This window comes from Alligator mississippiensis, chromosome 1, assembly GCF_030867095.1.
Source record: "Alligator mississippiensis isolate rAllMis1 chromosome 1, rAllMis1, whole genome shotgun sequence".
NCBI classification, from domain to species: domain Eukaryota; kingdom Metazoa; phylum Chordata; order Crocodylia; family Alligatoridae; genus Alligator; species Alligator mississippiensis.
This window is the reverse complement of record NC_081824.1, coordinates 13,128,815-13,144,334: the sequence shown is the minus strand read 5'-3', so window position 1 is coordinate 13,144,334 and position 15,520 is coordinate 13,128,815. Positions and strand designations below refer to the sequence as shown.

The window sequence follows — 15,520 nt, the reverse complement described above, 5'->3', positions numbered from 1 at the left end:
ACAGTCCAACTCTGCTGCAGTCCATGGAGCTGCTCCCACTTGCCCTGGGACTGAATCTGTCCTAACAGGTATAAATAAAGATGTAAAGTTTATTCTCCACTTGGAGGATTTAGAAAATGTTTCCGAACCTTAAGTTTGCTTTTCAGTGAGTCCTGGTCCTAGGCTGTGCTATGGGGAATTTATGAAATGTGTCAGATAGGGAATAGGCAGCTTTTGGGTGAAAGGCAGAAACAACCTGTGAGCTGGATCCTCAGGTGAACATGGGGTTTAACCCCAGCTCTGTCTTCCTTTACAGAGTCCTTGATTCACTTCTGTACTGCCAGGGGTGTTGTTTCTGATTTTCAATGTCTGTGTGCCATGTACAGATGCCCAAACCAGGCTGGGAGTAAACAGGAGGAAGCCTGCCCTTGTAACCTTGTGATCTGAGCACTGCTCTGGGTCAGGAAAGCTGTGGATTCTGGCCTCTTTTCCCACTGCTGTTTATGCACAGTGGCTGCTTGAGAAGCAGAAATAACCTGGGAGTGGGGCAAGAACCTAGAAGTCCCCATCTCCAAGAGAGCATCCTAACCATGGGGAGGCAGATACAGACTCCCTGTTGCTTGTTCTCATTGTTCTCCTGGCCTGTGATTCTTGCACTCTCGGCTGCCCAGTGGCCCAGCTTGAACGGGACAGGCGGCATGTAGCTTGTTCCGTGGCCAGGTGGCTGGGCATTCTCCTTGGAAGTGGGGGCTGTGGGTGAGAGTATTCAGGATGAGGGTTCACAGATCCTATGTCATGGGTGAATGCCCAGTAGACTTTTGGGCAAAAGGTGGGTGGCATCACTGCCACTATTGTTCTGGAGCTGAGTTCACTGCTGTTGATGTGAGCTAGGCTTGGCATTCTCTGGGAGCTTGGCTATTTTCTGGGGAGAAATCTGGAGCTAGGTGGGGGGAGGGTGGGAATGAAGCCCCCAAAATGCATGTTCCACTTCTCTTCTTCATAGAAGCACCTACCTAAGTGCAGCTGCCTAGGAACCCGTGCAATCCTGAATGGAAGCACCTGGTAGATTCAGGTACACATTGAGTTTTTAGGGTGCTAGTGCCAGACCATTTGAAACACTCCTTATGGGTGCATCCCCACAATCATGCACATGCAGGGGCACACATTTCTCTCGGGAACAAATGGCAGTGGCACATTTGTCTCTCTAGCATGTGGCAAAGGGATCTGGGTGGGGTAGGGGAGGCTGGGGCCAGCACTGGTGATGACCCCAGCAGCTTACTTGGGGTCAGAGGCCTCGTGTGGCATCAGTGGCACTGAGTCAGCTGCTTGCAGCCTGGCTGGCAGCCAGCGTGGCTCTGGCCAGCCAGGCTCCTGTTTTTGGTGACACACACAGCGCACCACTTTTTTTAGTGGTGAGTTTTTTTTGACACTGGGATCTCTGGGAGATCCCAGTGTCAAAAAAACCCCACCAAGTTGCAAATTAGCACCATGATGCATAGGTGCACATGCGCTGGGTGTGATTTGTCTCTCCTCAATTTAAGTGGCTTTGAGGCACCACAAATTGCATGTGCATGCTTGTGGGAACACGCCCTATATGTCTCGTTCTTGCATAAATCCCACCGAAGCACATACTGAGATGATCTGGGTATGGTGGCTCCAAGTAGTTAGGGAGATTAGAGGCCATTGGGAGGTCTCAGCGGGCACATCTGCACATGCACTTTAATGCATAGTAGACTATTTCACTGCGCATTAAAGTGTCATGGAAAAAACTGTGACATTACACTAATGCACAATTAAATAGCCTACTGTGCATTAAGTGTCACTAAAAAAGCATGCAAATGCAGTACTGAATATTAGTGCATCCTAACACATGCTAATTTAGTACCTCATATTGGACGGTGCCTGTACTGCTCCGACATGCTGGAATTCAAGGGTGTCGGAGCAGACTCAGTTAATCGAGCCTGTGGGAGCATGACAATTGCCACGCTCCAGCAGCCTTCTGTGTCTCGTGCATCAGCGTCCCCATGCTTAAAAATGGTGGCGGGGTTGCTTGAACTAAAGCGCATTGAACGAGCTTTAGTTCAAGCACCCCTGCTCCCATTTTTAAGTGCAGGGACACTGATACACGAAACTCAGCAGCGCTTTAATTAGAGTGGCTCTCAGAGCCGCTCCCCCCGCCCCCTGGAGCACGTGTAAAAGTGCCCAGAGGTAAATAACTTTAATGTACATGTAGACATGCCCTGCACCAGGAAAAGTGGGCTGCTCGTCACAATTTTGATCCCCTGTTCTGATTTAGAGTTTGCTTCCTTGGTACAAAAGCCAACACCTAAGGAAAAAACTTCACTGCTTGTGACTTCATTTTTCTGCTGAGCTGTTCCACTGACAGGACCTTTTTATTTTTATTTCTTGTTCCTGAATCAAACTATCCTCTGTTTTGGAGAATACACAACAGTTTGGCAATGGTACTGTCTACACCAGGGGCAGGCAAAATGCTCCTGCCTGGAGCATGCAGGCTGCAGATCATGGCTCTGCGCTGGCTCTGGATCTCGCTATCACCGCCACAAGATCCCAGCCTGGCCCCTGAGCAGTTCCCTGCCTTGCCACGTGCCTTGCCAGCAGAGGCAGTGCTAGGGGGAGCTTTGGGGGGCTATAGCCACCCCCAAATTCCCCGTCACCACCCCTCCCAGTGGTGCCGCCACTGCCCACCCTGCACAGGCAGCAGCAGCTGAACCCACCCCTCTCAGCCCCCCACGAGGAAGAGGCTGGCGCTGCTGCTGCCTGCCAGTGCTGCTGGGGCAAGTCTCTGGCCCCACGCTATCACAGCGTAGCTGCTACTGGGTTCTCCATGGAAACTGGCTCCAGCCACGCAGGCACGGGCTGCACGGAAATGGAGGCCACTACCGGCTGGATCCAGCCCACGGGCCAGACTTTGCCCTCCCCTGGTCTACATGCTCAGCAAGTATGATTTGGCACAGCTCCATGTAAGCAGAGAAGCACAAGGCTGAGCGTTCAAGGCATCTCTCCACAGATCAGAGGTGTGAATTTGAGCCTCACTCTGGACTCACACTGTAGGCTGCACTCGGTCACGCCAGCTGTTGACAGGTTGCACCAACAACCCACCATTGTAGATCCCATTGTTGGTGGGTTGCTCAAGGGAAGATGGATATGATGCCAGACACCTTGCAGCCTGTGTGCTATTAGCTACAGAAACTGGGGTGCCTTATTCATACTACTACCATCTGGACAAACCATCTAATGAAGGCTGTGAACGTAACTAGGATTAATGATTAATTATCCCAGACACTTCGATGGAGCTACTTCAAGGTACAGTAGCTGAGTTTTGGCCCACGGTTTTTAGCCTGTCAGGGTCACTTAAGAAAAGGGAAGATCTATTGCATTTTCATAATCTGTTTATTACCTTGATGTTTATTACTTTGAACATGTTATACTACGTCAGTAGTATTCTGTTTAAAGGTCAAAATAAAAATTAGTTTTAGAAACCAGGTTGTCCTTTTATAAAGATACTGCTGATTGCACGTGACTTTTCAGATAACTTAGTTATACTGGCCACATTCTTCATTTACCGATAGAAAGACTTTGATGTTTCGGTTCACAGTTTTGCAGGTATGAATAACTGTGAATACAAAATTGCGCTCACAATTATTGAGGTCACTTGGATGCTTTGTGAACTTGTTTAAGGGTGAAAGGAGTCTTGATTTGTCCAAGTGACATCAGTTACTGCATTTACTATTTCTTGTGCCTAAGATTGGTGGGTATTTATTCTAGTATTGTCATTTCCACTTTTCCTTTTCAAAACCTTCCAGGAAAGATTGGAGCAGTAAAAGCATGTTGCATTTGAGCTGGGATGACTACCTTTTAAGAGGGCAGTGAATGTGATTTACTGTACAGTATCGGTCTGCGAGGAAATGGCCCAGCTTTGTGTGCGTGCAGCACTGCAGAGCTCTTTGTAGCTGACAATGACCAATGTAGCCTTCAGTGCTGGTTGGCAGTGCTGACGTCAGCCGAGCGTTGAGAAATTAGCTGAAGCCTGCAGGGAAAATAGGCAAAGCGAAACCATAGAATTTCTCAACACACCACAACTAAGCTATTTCTTTTTATATTTTAGCCTATCAACATGGCCCTTAATGCTTTTCTTGATTTGGATCTGAGGGAAAGATTTCCAAAAATAGAGCAGTTAAATGTCACTGTTAATGGGATCACAGCAATAAAATCTCTCCCAGCAAGAAGCCTGACTTCTAGCTATTATTCATTTGCTCGATCATAAAGTTGCCTTCCATCCTTCGGACAAAAATGCACCATCTCCTCTAATCCCAGGCCCGTAGACCTCACTTGGATTAACAGCTCATCAGCGCAATCACTGTCTCATAGCTGAAGTAGTTATGTGCAATGATAGGATCCAACCCTGCAATCCCTACACTTGCCAGGAATTGTTTGTCAAAGATGGGACCCTCAAAGACTAGCCATACGAGCGAAGTTTTCCAGGCTCAGGCCCAGAGTCAACAGTTTGTAAAGCAGACTGGCTGTTCTCTGGGGTGGGGACCGTATTTTGGTTTTGCTTCTATGTCGCTACTGCAGTGGGCTTCCTGGTGGCAGTCCCTAGGCTCCTAGTGTAATACAAACAAAGTGTACTAGGTATTTCTGTGAAGGCAAGCAGGATTCAGGGGTTTCAGCGCTGTGGGATCTGCTCTCACTGCACTTGGGGGTTTCAGCACTGTGGGATCCCACCCAGCACTGTGGGATCCGCTCTCCTCCCAGACCACTTTACGGTGAGCATGCGCTGCCTGCTTGGCCTCAGCAGCAGTCTGAGAGTGGTGTCAGTTCATCAGATTGAAACTAACTGCAAGGCGGTTGCAGGGCCCAGAAGGTAAAACGACCTCTTATGAGAAGTTCTCTCATCTGCCCGCTAAGTGCTTCTCCAGCTCAGTTAGAGCTGCCAGCACATTTTCTCTGAGAGACCAGTCCAGTGTATCAGATTTCACATTTTCTTAACTTTTTCTTAACATTCTTCTCAAATCTACCTTTTGGGGTTTGATCCCATTGTCCCCATGATACAGCCTTGGGACCTGTCTAGGCAAAGCACTGCACAGAGCAGGGAGTTAGGAAATCCTGAGTGCCAAGCCTGGCTCAGCCTCTTCTTTGCTGTGTTTCCATCTTTGCCACACTGATCTGCCTTGCAGAGGCCTGGGGTGGGTGTCAAGGAATGTGCGAGGATGAGTGGTTTATAAATTCCAAGTGTGTCACACTGATAAGCGCTTGAAGATTTGCTCTGTGGCTGGTCTGCAGAGGGTATCTGAGTCCAGCACAGCCCCTGCTAAAGGGTCTTGGCTCTAATCCAGGTTGCACCAGCTCTAGAAGTCCCTGGTTCATCCAAATAACAGTTATCACAAATGCTCTGTAAATGCTGTTCCCTGTTTGCCTTCATGAAGGACGTGTAGAGATGCTTACCGCTACAGCTGTTACTATCAATGATAAGCCATCCTTTGTAGCCTACAAGAATTAGAGAACATAGAGGTGAGACCAAGCCTTGATACTTGTAACTGGATCTGAGCAATCTCAGAAACCAAGGGAGTTTGACACTGTGGCTGGGCCCATTTTAGATAAAGAGGGGCAGCCATTAAATTTGGCTCAAGATTTGAATTTCCCCGGTGCCTAGAGATTTGGGGTTGGGCCCTTCAGCTATAAATGGCTGCCTTTGGTCTCATGCTCTTAAGCCTTGTCTGTGCTTGGATTGTAGTGCCCAGTGTAACTGGGCCTGCGCAAAACTCCTAGGATAGGTGGCAACGCAGATGATGTTTATCTAGTGCCTCCTCCTGTCCCACACTTGGCCCAGTGAAGCCATTGGTGGCCAACATGTAGTGTAGCAGCAACAGGTGCTGACCCTTTCTGCAAACAAAGACTCACAGAAAAACATGCTCTGACTGAGCTAGTGCCTGCCCTTGCCTGCTCTTGGGGTCAGCAACTATGCATCTGTGCTCCCCAGATCGCTGAATCAGGGCAATTCCTAGAAACTGTCAAGGGCGCTGTGAGCATTGTGTTCTTCCATACGGGTGCCTTGTGACCTAACTGCTTGTGTCTGCTTCCAGGAGAGAAGTACGAGCTGCACGCAGGGACAGAGTCCACCCCGAGCGTGGTGGTGCACGTCTGCGACAGCGACGCAGAGGAAGAAGAGGACCCAAAGAATTCTCCCAAACCAAAAATTATCCAGACCCGGCGCCCCGGCCTGCCTCCTCCGGTATCTAACTGAGTATCCCCAGCAGAAGCAGCACTCCCCTCCTCGAGCTCGCCTCTTTCTTTCTCTGTTTGCTTGGTTTTGTTGAAGGGCAGCTGTTGCCACATGGGTACTAGGACATCCAGCTCATTGAAATCCCTTCCCTTTGACTAAGCCTATCTAATGAAAGGGCTAGGAAAACATCTTTTGACTACATAAGCATATCACATGCCATCTGGAAGGGGCTAAAACCAGCTGGGGAGGGGTTTTCACTGCATAATGCTGCACACCATAACGATAGCAGAGCCAGAAGTATCACCAAGTACACTAGTGATGGGTACATTAGCTGGCATCAGGACTAATATTCACACACCAGAACATCAGTTTCTGCTCCCCTTCCTAAAGGAGGGCTCAAACCTGGCTTCCCCCTTCTCCCTCATGTGTTACCTGGTTTTATTTTATGAGGTGGCAGCTTGATGGCCTTAAACCATTCCCCTCCACCTGCCAAGCAGGGGGGAGCCCACAGCTCCCCCTGGGAACTTGCTCTGGGGAGCAGCAAGTTCACTACATTTTTCAGCAATAGTAGAAGGAATGAAACACTCCTGCCCCTTCAGCTGCAGAAAACACTAGCCCTCTCATTCTGGCGGTAGTGTGCCGTGGGCAATGGAGGCCAAAGCAGCTTATGAAGGGTCAGATGTCCTTCATTTTTTTTTCTTCCAATGAAAGAAGCCAGGCTGCCAGCAGTAGGGAATCCTCACTTTCCCTCTCATTAGGAGCAGTACTAGTGGTACTTCCCTCTCCTGCTCTCTTGAGTTTAAGGAAGAAGAAACCATCTCTCGATTGCATTGTCTATTCTTTGCTATCTCACAGTAGTAGCAAACCCCAGGAGTAGGTAGGTTTCTGGGGTGGCTAAATAGCCCTGACACTCCAGCTATTAGCAAATATTTGCCCATCTCAAATAATCAGCTTTTCCCTCCTTTGCTTGATGTGTTTTAGGCCCATATTGAGGTGTATGCAGTCTTTTTTCAGGCCAAATAAAACAGGACCATCATTAAACTTGAACTTAAACTGCATGAAATTTACTTGCCTGTTTCACACGGTCCTGCACACCCCTGCCACTCACGAGATGTGCAGAATTACCAATGCTTTCTTAAGCTTTCATCGTGGCTGGTAGCAGGCAGTACTTAAGAGACATCCAGAGTTTCTATCTGGGCTGATCCTCCACGTTAATTTTTCTCATGCGCACTCACCATTTTGAGAACATGCTTTAGGGATCTATGCCCTGAATTTGCAAGTACATAGGCATGTGCTTAACTTTAGGCATATTAGTAGTTCCATTGAAATTAATATTAGAAAAAAATTAAGCATGTGCATTAAACATGTCAGGATCAAGGCACAGTGAATTGTAGTTCTGCTTCCCTTGAAGTGACTCAAAGCTCTTCTGCTCAACACTTGGAAGCTCGCTCTAGGTTCTGAAAGCGATACTCATTTCTGTCATCAAGATTCTGCCATAAAACCTTGGGAGTGAGTTTCTGAGAGAAGGCAGGATCTGAATTAATGATGTGGATATTCAGGTTTCAGTAGAATTGAGCTCACATTGGTCTTGGCTTAGTAAATTCAGAGGAGCAAAAGCAGATTTGTCACTGCACTCTGCAGAAAGAGTGCTTAAAACACATGGGGAGAACACATCTGAGAGAGTAAGAACAGGCCATTTTTATACTTCCCTAACCATTGCCATTTTTGAGTATTTTTGCTGAACAGGAGTTTTGCCTGTGCACAAACCTTAAAGCAGTGCTTCTCAGTGCATATGGGCACTGCTTTGCATATGATAACACCTAGGTTAAACGAGCATGTTCAGTGCAAAAGAAATCGATGTATCCTAAAAGGGACTTGACTAACAGCTTTTTGGTAAGGAAGTAAATGCTCTTTTAAAGAATGGGTTTTCAGATGTTTCACTTTGTTGCTTTACAGTGATGCATTCAAAATTGATTCAAACAGTGAAAAGTGTATGATTTTGAATAACCATGTACTCGTGGACTACAATCTGAGCACTCTGATTGCAAACAGTACAGAAAGCAACTTCGTACAAGGAGTACAATCCTCTTTTTAGTCCCCAAGTAGATGAAAAGCTAGTTTGATATTAGGACCCATTGGTTTTAGACAGGATTACACTTGAATAGTACTTTTACATGAGGGTTAAATTGAACACATTCCTCAGTAAAATAGTCGCTTTGACGTGGAAGACATTTTAAGACCAGATTCTCAGCTGTTCTGTCATCATAGTTCCACTGAATCCAGTGTACATTAACTGAGGATCAGGGGGGCAAACTTAGTCCCTGTAACACATCCAAACTTTTGGGAAGTTTGGATCTATAATGTTTAGGTGCCACTCTGATTCACACATCTTACTGTGAGTGATGCAGTTTTAGTTCAATGTTTTCTTAAATGTCTCATCTCAAAGTGCACTATGGGATACATGTATGAGGAACAGTTAAAAGTTGGCTCTGTTCACTGACTACTCTCTGTCCTAAAAGTGGGGCTGTCGGATACTATCCTGGAAGGAGTGGGAAACAGCTTCATTTCTAATCCCCAGAAATGTAACCACAGTTAGAAGATTGGAGTAACTCAGACAACATCCAGTGGCAGCTGCAGTCAAGGTTTATAAATCATCCAGTGGCAGCTGCAAATCAAGGTTTATAAATCACTTTATATAAATTGCCTTTGGCAAAGAAAAATAATTCTGATGATATAACCTCACTACCATGACACTAAGAGCATTTGTAAGTTTGTCGAGAGAGCTTTGTGTATCACCAGCAGCCAAATCCCGACTGGTGTAAGAAACAGGCTTATGACCATTTTGAATTGTAAATGTTTAGGTAAAATTAGGAGTTCAGATCATCTGTTTCCATAGTAGGCGAAACCCTTATTGACTTCAGTGGGGATTTATCTGTGTAGCAACTACGGACTCAGCTACTGTCTTTCACTTGTCTGTTTGCAACACTGAGAAACTGATTCTGCTTTGTAACTGCTATAAATCAGGACTATTAGCTGCATGACATGACTCCTAATTCGTGTTGATTTCAATGGTTAAGAAATTCTCCCAATTCTTTTAATTTGCTTTCCCAATCAGAGTAAGACACTATTGAAATGGTTTACCAGCAGTGAAATGGCACCCTCTTGTGGCTCCTTTGATCACATTTCTGGTTAGAAATGAAGCCAATAGTGGAAGAAGTCTACAAGTGCTGTTTCTGTTCTCCTCTCTCGATTTGTCCTCTCCAGTTTTCTCAGAATTTAGACTCTTAAATATACAAATACGTATACAAGGTATGTAACCACCCTACAGTCAAAGCAAGGAGTTCAGATATTTCAAATGAGAAGTGTGGAGAATGTGTAAAGCCCTAGTACCCCCCTCGAGCTGCTGGAGAAACCCTCGAGCCCTCGTGGGGTTCTTGTCATCAGTGGAATAATGCACTAGCAGGTCTTCATGCTCAAGCTGAAGGCATTTCTCACTTACAGGTCTTGTGGCAAAACCAACCATCAAAGCCTTGCCCCACTGTCTGACCGAAATGGATCTGTCCTTTTGTTAAACCTTAAATAAGGTCAAAATATGTCAAAACCTGCTCTTTTCACATTTATTTTGCTCCCAATTTGGCTAGTTCTCTTTTTATTCAGCAACAGTGAAAAAGGCCTTTCTTGAGACAAAGGGAATGTCTTGCGATCGGCCGTTAAGTCGTTGTGCAAGATATGATTACAGCCCTGTGTTCTCATACTATAACAGTTAACCATGTAGCAGCATTTCCATTATTCTGAACACACTTTAAAAATATTCTAATTTTATTTTATAGGAGTATTAATGTTATTAGCTAATGAATCACTTTTGCACTTGTATAACTGAGAGCTTAGTTTTAAAAAAATAAATATGGCAAACAAGGAGTTCTTGATGTGTTCTTCTTGCTTTGGCATTTTGAAAAGGGATCTTTAATGCTAAACTATTCTGATGATCTGGCTAGCGTGATGCTCACTGCTGGATAGATCAGAACTGCTTAAATGTACATCACAGGCCACGTACTGGAGGTGAGTTAAAGTAACCCTGTGCTTTTGGAGGAGGAAGTTAAAGGAAATGAGTAACAATTGCAAGCTTGCTCTTCAGTCACTGTTGTTCTCTGGAGAAATTATGACTTAATTCCTGGCAGAATATGAAGCAAAATTCAAATCTGATATATAATGCTGTGACTCCAGTGACTTTCTTGAATTTGCACTGCTTTATATCCTACCATAACTGAATTTGCCTGGGATTGTGCACAAGCAGTATCTTGCATCACTCCAAAAGAACAAATATGTGTCCCTGCCAACTTGAAATGGTTCCACAGATACTGTTATAAAGATATGGGCAAACATAGTGGGTGTGTGTGTGTGTGTATACCTATATATATATTTAAATAGGTATATATTAAATATATTAAACACACACACACACACATACATACATATATATATATATATATATATATATATATATATATATACACATACACACACATATATATATATATATATATATATAGATAACTTGGCATTGAGATAATACCCAACTTAAAAAATAAAATCTACTAACATAGATTAGCATACCTATTGCCATAAAATACCAGAGTACTGGCCTGCGGTTTACTATGTCAACTTTTGTAAGGTATTTTTCTTCATCTTCTGCAACAGTGTTGAAGTATTGTGGTTGAGGCAGAAGACTAGGAACTCAGAGATCTGGATTCTCTTAACTTCTCAACCATAGATTTCTTGTATTTGACCTTGTGCCAGTCACTTAGGTCTGAATTTGCAAAAGTAACTAGTGATTTTGATGCCCAATTTGAAACACTGCAAGGGGAGCTGATTTTCAAGGGGAAAATGGGGATTCTTTGTGAAAACTAACTCTTAAGAACTGAAGCACCCCAAGCTCTCAGTATCTGAACTGTAAAAAGGCAATAATTTATCAAAGGCTTTGGGATCCAGGGTTGCAATATCTATATAACCCCTCACTACTTTTTAGGGTTATGCTGCATGGGTACAGCATGCAAGCTACAAGTAAGATGTTTTATCTGATCTTTCTTTTAATTTAAAAATAGTCTCTGTGCAATTTGTTTCCAATAGTGTGTGGAAAGGAAAACTACAGACCCTGAAATCAGTTCAGAGGTTGCAATAGTGAATACCTGGATTTTCAGAGAGGCCTCAACTTGGCCTCCATATGGGCACATCTTCATAACAAAATGCACATGCACAAAACTCCAATAGGTACTAAATCCGCAGACAAAAATGAGGGGTTACACCTCTGTATTGGGCATTAGCATGCTCAAGCGATAGCGTGCAGTAAGACTCTGATCCTCCAAGGTGCTGAGTGACTCCCAAAAGTCAACGGGATCTGAAGGCATTTCTCACTTACAGGATTTGGGCTGTGCCTTATTGGCTCAGTCCCTGACTGTGTGCAGTCAGTTTTGCAAGTGAAGTTGTGCAAATGCATTATTATGGACCGTGCATAGGGCTGTATAAAATACAAAGATACTCCATGGTCCAGAAGAGCAAGCATTGGCTAGGACTGTTCTTGTTACCAATTCACTACTTGCACCTAAGTCCCAGAGGGGCCTCAGCACCTTGCAAGATTGGGCTTAATGCTTTGTGCTGCCTGATGACAAAAAGCTTGTGACTGATTCATTAGAATAGTTGCCAGCTTCAGTACAACAATTTATTTGAGGAGATCATGACTCTGTAGTACTCTGACATGGAGCTGGAACTATTTTCCCTGGGAGAGGGATTTTGAGCGGGTCATTAAGAATAACCTTGATTAAAAGTAAATACTGAGTCTCCTGCTGGCCAGCAGAGCTCAGAATCACAGAACAATACTAGCAGGCTTCCTCCTTTATGTTCGGGATCCTTTAATGAACAGCATTTATATGAAATAAAAAAACAAATCAGTGCTGTAGTTCTTTAGCCACCCCACTGATTTATGAAAAAGTGAAACCATATCTGATCTTGAAGCTTTTGTACTCCTCTTCAATATCAGCAATATCAATTACTAGAATGTACTGGGTTTGCTTGTTGGAAAAAGCAATGCCCAGATTAAAATTCTGCAGAGACCCTAGCCTTTCTTCCCCCCCAGCATCATGCTACTGTAATCAGCAGTCCTGTTGGTAAGGATTTTGGCCGTGTTTGTTTTAGAAAGTCTAGTAGCTCACACTTTTTCCTAGATCCATCCCTACAGAAGATCATCTTTGCAAGAAGATGTACAGTCTGACTAAAAGCCTCTCTACAGGTGCTGCACCTCTGGGTAGATGTGCAAGCAGGGATTTGCTGCAAGAGCTCTCTGTTGTCTAATATGTGTAACTGGAGCCCCCTGTAGCTGCTTTGGCTGGGAAGAGAACATGTGCATCTAAAAGACAGCATAACTGCATTTCCCTTTACTCCCCATGGGGCAGCGAGATAAAGGATCCTGTGAGATCCTGAGTCTGCGGGATTCGAGCTCAGAAGGCATAAGGAAGCCTTCAATTCACCTCATTCCTTTCATGAGGGTTAGGTTTACCTAACACATGCACACTCCCAGAGCAACAGTAAAAAACACCCGTTGACTCTTGAATACCAGTCTCCTGGCAATACAGCAGCTACAGGACACTCAGTAGCAGACATCTGGCTTGGGTGAGGACAGGGAACTTGATCCTGCGAGGCACCGATGATCCTCACAGTCAATAGGAATTACAGACACTTAGCACCCAAATAAAGACTTCAGGATCTAACGCCATAAAATTTGGTAGCCATGACATACACAATATGGTCCAATCTTGCTCTCACTGAAGTCAACATGGGCTTTCCCGCTGCCTTCAGAGTAGGATCAAGTGAGAAGATGTAAACCGGTCTGTCTGTTAGACACTAGAAAATCAGCCTTGTTTAATACATCATTGAACGTGACTGGCCATTAATCTGGTGCAAATTCATTGTGTCTACATTAGTGCTCTGACGACATACACCGTTCAGTTTAGCAAATATTAATGTTTTGAATCTGTTCTACAGCAGCGTGCTCCACGTTCAGACATTTCTGACAGGAATGTTGTCATCCTTATCGACTGATCCTTAATGTTGATTTGGCAAACTGTCTTAGTGTGGTTAGCTACAGAAGTATTTCATGTATGTTATGTGGATCTGAGACCACTGCTCATGTTCTCCTCATTCAAGTGTCTGGATTTCTGACACAGATGTGACATATCTGTACATATTATAAATCAATACTATTTTTAACCATATATTTTGTACAAATATTCACATTAGCTCTGTACTTCAGTGGAAATCTAATCTGGTATTAAACATTTTGGTGGAATTAATGAGCTATGTGTTTGTGCTTTATTCCCCCCCCCCCCTTATCATGAATCACCACAGTATAATTATTTTAAGCAGCCCAAAACAGTGATGATGATGACCCATTCTAGCTGTTTGTAACAACAGTATATGAAGCTGGTGTACCGTACTGCATACACCTCCCTCTAGTGACCAGCACTGGCAACTGGAACAGGCCAGTTATTCATCCAAAAGGAGGAAGCCTCTGTCTCTTGTGCTGAAACACCATGGTTCATGTCACCTGGCAAGGCTGCATGTGATCTCCCATAGTATATTATTGCCATAGGCCAAGTGACACTAGATTTAACAGAACAGAAATTACATAGAAGCTTAAAAGCACCTGGGCAGGGAGTTAACCTCTTTCTTTTATCCTATGTATGTTTAATGTGGTTTACTGTGCCTTTCTCTGAAGCCTCTGTGAGTTCATTTATACCGGGATACTCACAGGCCAGATCCAACCCACAGCACAGTGTCATGGTTGTGGAAATTTGGTGGCGGGAAAGATGGGGCATTGTTCCCCTCCTGCCAAATCTTCTAACCTATGGGGAGCCCCAAACCCTGCATGCTGGATCCGATCCAGCGCTCAATCCCAATGCACAGGGCTGGACAGGGGTAGGGAAGCTACTGCAGGACCCAGTCCTGTTGTGGGGGGCCAGGAGAGGGTGGTGCCAGGCCCTCAGGATCCAGTCCCAACACGTGAGGGGCAGAAGGGGGAAGTGGCAGGCCCACAGGACCCAATCCCAATGCACAGGGGACAGCAGGGGCAATGCTGGGTCCCCGGGACTGAATCCCAGCACACGGGGGATGGGATAGGTGGTGGTGGGCCCCCCGGACCCAATCCCAGTGCGGGGGCAGGGAAGAGTCAGTACTGGCCCCAGAACCCAGTCCAGCTCACAGACAGGCCCTGCACCACATATCCAGCCTGTGGGGCCAAAAGGTTGAGCACTCCTGATCTACACCCAACTGCAGCCACCCTGCAGCATGGGTGCCACAAGTGATATGGCAGCCTTTATGCAGGGCGTACCGCAGCGGCAGATGGAGCAGGACGCAGAAGCTAAAACAGCGAGTCAGGCAAGGAGCACAAGGAAGGAAGCAGAAAGCAGAGCAGCAGACTCAACAGGGGAAGGGGATCGGAGTGGTCCTGGAGAAGGGTGCATAGCCAATTTGCGACAGACCTGTCAAAAAAATTGGGCCTCCCCTGATCTGTACCGTGGGACAAGACAGCGCCTTTCTGCCATCAGGGCAATAAGTCCTTTCAGGCTGCTCCTGCTCCACACACCTCAGCCCCCACTAGAGACGGTGAAGAGTTGTGGTTCGCAACAGGCATCTCCTCCCGGGCACGCTGGAAGCCCTCGCCGCCTCATTTCTAGGGGTGAAATGTGTAGTGTGGACGGGGCTTATTTGAATCTGAGGCCTCTGCAAGCATGGTGCCCACGTGTCCCGTCCAGGACAGGACAGGGACTACGCTCAACCTCCAGCCTGGCAAGGCATACCGGCGGGGCCACGGGTCTCCCCACGGGGCCAGGGCGCGGCAGCGGAGGAGCAGTGGGCGTTCATGCTCCCACGTGCGGGGCCGGGGCGGTCCCGAACCAGCGTGCGCAGCCCCGGGACGCAGTGTGGCGCGTGCAGGGCCAGGGCCTGCTCCGGGATGCGCAGTCTGGCACGCAGGGCCAGGCCACAAGCTGGACGGCAGCCGGGCCGGGCCTGCCGACAGACCTGACAGACTGGGCCCGGCTCGCAGGCTGACCCGGCACCACTCCAGAAAGGTTAGGCACTGCCGGACTACCTGGACTGCGCGTCGGATTGAGCATCACCGTCCCTCTGTGCTGGAGTCACCTCCCGAGTCAGAGGCAGACGCGCGGCTCCCCGGGCCCGCGGCCGCCGGCTCTGCGGGGGGCAGCCCGGGGGCAGCGAAGACCCCGCCCCGCCGCTCCTCCATGG

At 46.4% G+C, this 15,520-nt stretch overlaps 1 protein-coding gene and 1 long non-coding RNA gene across 3 annotated transcripts in view; one reads left to right on the top strand and one right to left on the bottom strand.

Annotated features, from left to right (window-relative positions):
* RCAN2 (regulator of calcineurin 2) overlaps positions 1-13,566 on the top strand; it is a 176,100-nt gene extending 162,534 nt beyond the window's left edge. For both annotated transcript variants that reach the window (XM_014608427.3, XM_019491596.2), the window contains one exon: positions 6,084-13,566. In XM_014608427.3, coding sequence (XP_014463913.2) covers positions 6,084-6,244 — 161 coding nt within the window. In that variant the 3' untranslated portion in view covers positions 6,245-13,566. The remainder of the gene's footprint in view (positions 1-6,083) is intronic.
* Positions 1-15,491, bottom strand: part of LOC109284165 (uncharacterized) — a 45,422-nt gene extending 29,931 nt beyond the window's left edge. Inside the window, exon 1 of the long non-coding RNA XR_002091514.2 lies at positions 15,366-15,491. This is a non-coding gene — a long non-coding RNA (uncharacterized LOC109284165). The remainder of the gene's footprint in view (positions 1-15,365) is intronic.
* Between the last annotated feature and the right edge of the window lie 29 nt (positions 15,492-15,520).